The 2,884-nt window shown below is 51.1% G+C and overlaps 1 protein-coding gene across 3 annotated transcripts in view; it reads right to left on the reverse strand.

The window, feature by feature from the left end:
* Positions 1 to 1,835, reverse strand: part of Il17re (interleukin 17 receptor E) — a 13,499-nt gene extending 11,664 nt beyond the window's left edge. For all 3 annotated transcript variants that reach the window (XM_028788680.1, XM_028788679.1, XM_028788678.1), the window contains exons 1-2: positions 1,581 to 1,835; positions 1,230 to 1,245 (exon numbers count right to left, since the gene is read on the reverse strand). In XM_028788680.1, coding sequence (XP_028644513.1) covers positions 1,230 to 1,245; positions 1,581 to 1,712 — 148 coding nt within the window. In that variant the 5' untranslated portion in view covers positions 1,713 to 1,835. The remainder of the gene's footprint in view (positions 1 to 1,229; positions 1,246 to 1,580) is intronic.
* Positions 1,836 to 2,884: the final 1,049 nt, after the last annotated feature.

Raw genomic sequence — 2,884 nt, forward strand, 5'->3', positions numbered from 1 at the left:
TGGAGGTGGCGCCGTGAGCTGCCTGACATGGGTGCTGGAGGTGGCGCTGTGAGCTGCCTGACATGGGTGCTGGGAATTGAACTCAAGCTTTCTGCAAGAGTATCGAGTGCTCTTAACCACTGAGCCATCTCTCCATCCCCTTATAACTGCAACTTTGAAAGTGTGTGTTCAGTGTGTACTAAGTGAGGCAAGGAAACAGCAGAGTAAAATGACCCCTCTTTACAGATGCAAAGTAACAACAGCAGGTCCATAGAACACAGGGTTAGGGATCAGTACCCTTTGTGGAGATGGCAGCTCCACAATGATACAGTTGTCTCCTAAGTGTTTGTCGTGATGTGCTATTTTAGGATGCTCTAAGTCCCTGTTGAGGTTAACAAGACAAAAACTCGTTCCAATACGACAACTGACACTTTGTCAGCCCAGGTACTGACCCTTCAACTGTCCCCAGTCAAAGCTGCTTTTCCTACCTGAAGAATGTGACACCAGACACAGCCACAAACAGTAAGACCAGTGCCAAGGCTTTGTGGCTGGGATGGTAGGGCAGGGGGTTTGAGCAGAACTTCCTGTGTCAGAGAAAGGAAAGTCAGCACAGAGACACATGGCTGTAAGCCCACTGCTTAGGAAGCTGACAGGATTAAAGGATGGAAGCTTTGGTATTACATAGTAAGACCCTGTCTCAAGACAAAACCAAAAAGAAACAGTAGGGTCTAAGGAGGTCCCTCCTACCTCCTCCCAACTGATTTAGGGCTGAGCTTTGACACATCTTTCGAGTATGATCTTGAGAATGTTATTAGACCCAGGTGCCAGACTGCTCATCCATCAAGACGCTTTGTCTTAAGTAACATAATGCATCGGGAAAAGCTTGGTAGAGTTGAATGTACCATAAAGTATGAAAGAGTATATGGTTCCTGACAGAGTGAAGGGCCAGTGATAGGGAGAGCCACTTGTGTGGAGATTAGCCGTGTTGCTCACTTTACCCTCCGCATTGGCTGAAGCAACACTGCCCTCATCCTCTAGCCATTTCTCCTCCACTCAGAAGCCAAGGTCAGAAGATGGAGGAGGGAAGAACTCTGCCTAAGCATTTATAGACTCTGAGGAATCTAGACTACTTTCTTACTGATATCAGACTACTCCCTGGGCTGAGAACCAAAACTGCCAAGGATGGCTCACTGGGTCCTGGATCACAGGGGAGCACAGGGGAGAGAAGCAGGACAGGAAATAAGACTTACCAGCAAAACGCTTATCCTGAAGATGCAGGGCCCAGAAGGGAAAAGAAAGGAGAGAGGCGTCATTAGAAGGGAGCCGAGTAAGGTGCATTCTCCCTGACCTCTGCATCAAATCATCCGGCTCTGAGACCTTCAGCTCACAGTCCATCCTCCAGCTGTGTTTCTCTCAGTCCCACCCTGCCAAGGACCTCTGCTCGCCAGAACCTTAGCAATCCCCTCAAGACCACATAGAGGACACACACTGAGGCTGTCACTAGAGCACAGGATTTCAGAGGTAGGAAAGGGCAGGCAGGAGAAAGAGGGGTTCTAGTCTGTGCCAAGAAAGTGCCCCTTCACTTAGCAGCAGGACCTTACCACACGGCAGGCCAGTAGACAGTGGCTGGTCCAACGCGGCAGGCAGGAGCAGGCGATCTGAGCAGACACAACGAGGCTGATGAGCAGTAGGGGGAGAGACAGGAGCAAGGCTGCCAGTCTGGGACTCCCCATGAGCTTCTATAGGATCAAGGCACAGAGACCATGCCTTTCCTGTCTGCAAGAGGGCAGCAGGACCTGGCCCTGGAGCTGTGAGGAGCACACAGTACCAGCAGGCGCTCTCACCTGCCCCTGCCCCGATCCACCCTGCCCCGAAGCTCCTCCTCGATCCTAACCAGCAGGCTTGGTCACATTCCTTCTCCTGAGCCAGGGCACTGGGGAACACTTGCTTATTCTGTAGAAAGCCTTACTGCCCTCGAGTCACAGGAGGCTCTTGGTGTGGCAGAGTTAACAGGAAAGGGACCTGCACCTTGTTGTGGAGGTGCACCCATTTCTTAACCCCTCCTACACCCCAAATACTGCAGATCTGACACATATTAGTATACTCTGCCACAGACAGTTCCACATCCTTCACTTTGAGAAATGAACAGCTACTCTCCATTTGTCTACACTGAATGCTGAAGACAGAGAAGTGATTGGTGTATCACTTGTTGAAGTCAAAAATGAGTAAATGTTATAAAACACAAAGAAGCCTCCTGCATCTCCCACATGCGCTCGGGCCCCCACCAGGCTGACCTCCCACTAAAGCCCAGCTTTCTGTCTGTGCCCACTAGCTCTTTCCAGCTGTCAAAGAGGTCTCCATCTTCGAGGGCCAACTGAATGATAGTTCAGGAAGTCCCGGAGCTGACGGCTGAGCTCTGGAGCAGAGGGAGCAGCCCCACGCACTGACCTGGTTTCCTGTGGTTTCCGGTGCAGGAAAAAGGCTGACAAGGCTCCAGGCTGTGTGGGGACCCTCCCCATCTTACGGCTTCCTCTCACTCATGGAGCAACTGAGCTGCATCAGCCCTCTCCTTGACAACGCCCTCGATGGAAGGAAAGTTCAGGGCATGTCCACTGGCATCTCTCTCTCTCTCTCTCTCTCTCTCTCTCTCTCTCTCTCTCTCTCTCCCTCCCTCCCCCCTCTGGCTGTTCTGGAACTCACTCTATAGACCAGGCTGGCCTTGAACTCAGAAATCCACCTCTGCCTCCCAAGTGCAGTGTTAGGTCTAAAGACACACACCACCATTGTCCTGCTCATCTCTGTTTTAAAATTAAAATTAAAAACAAATTAGGTGTGTGTGGGGGGGGTTGTACATGGGTAGGCAGGTGTACTTGTCCATAAAGGCTCATGTGTAGGTCAGAGGCTG

The sequence above is a fragment of the Grammomys surdaster genome, unplaced genomic scaffold, assembly GCF_004785775.1.
Source record: "Grammomys surdaster isolate TR1022 unplaced genomic scaffold, NIH_TR_1.0 125756, whole genome shotgun sequence".
NCBI classification, from domain to species: domain Eukaryota; kingdom Metazoa; phylum Chordata; class Mammalia; order Rodentia; family Muridae; genus Grammomys; species Grammomys surdaster.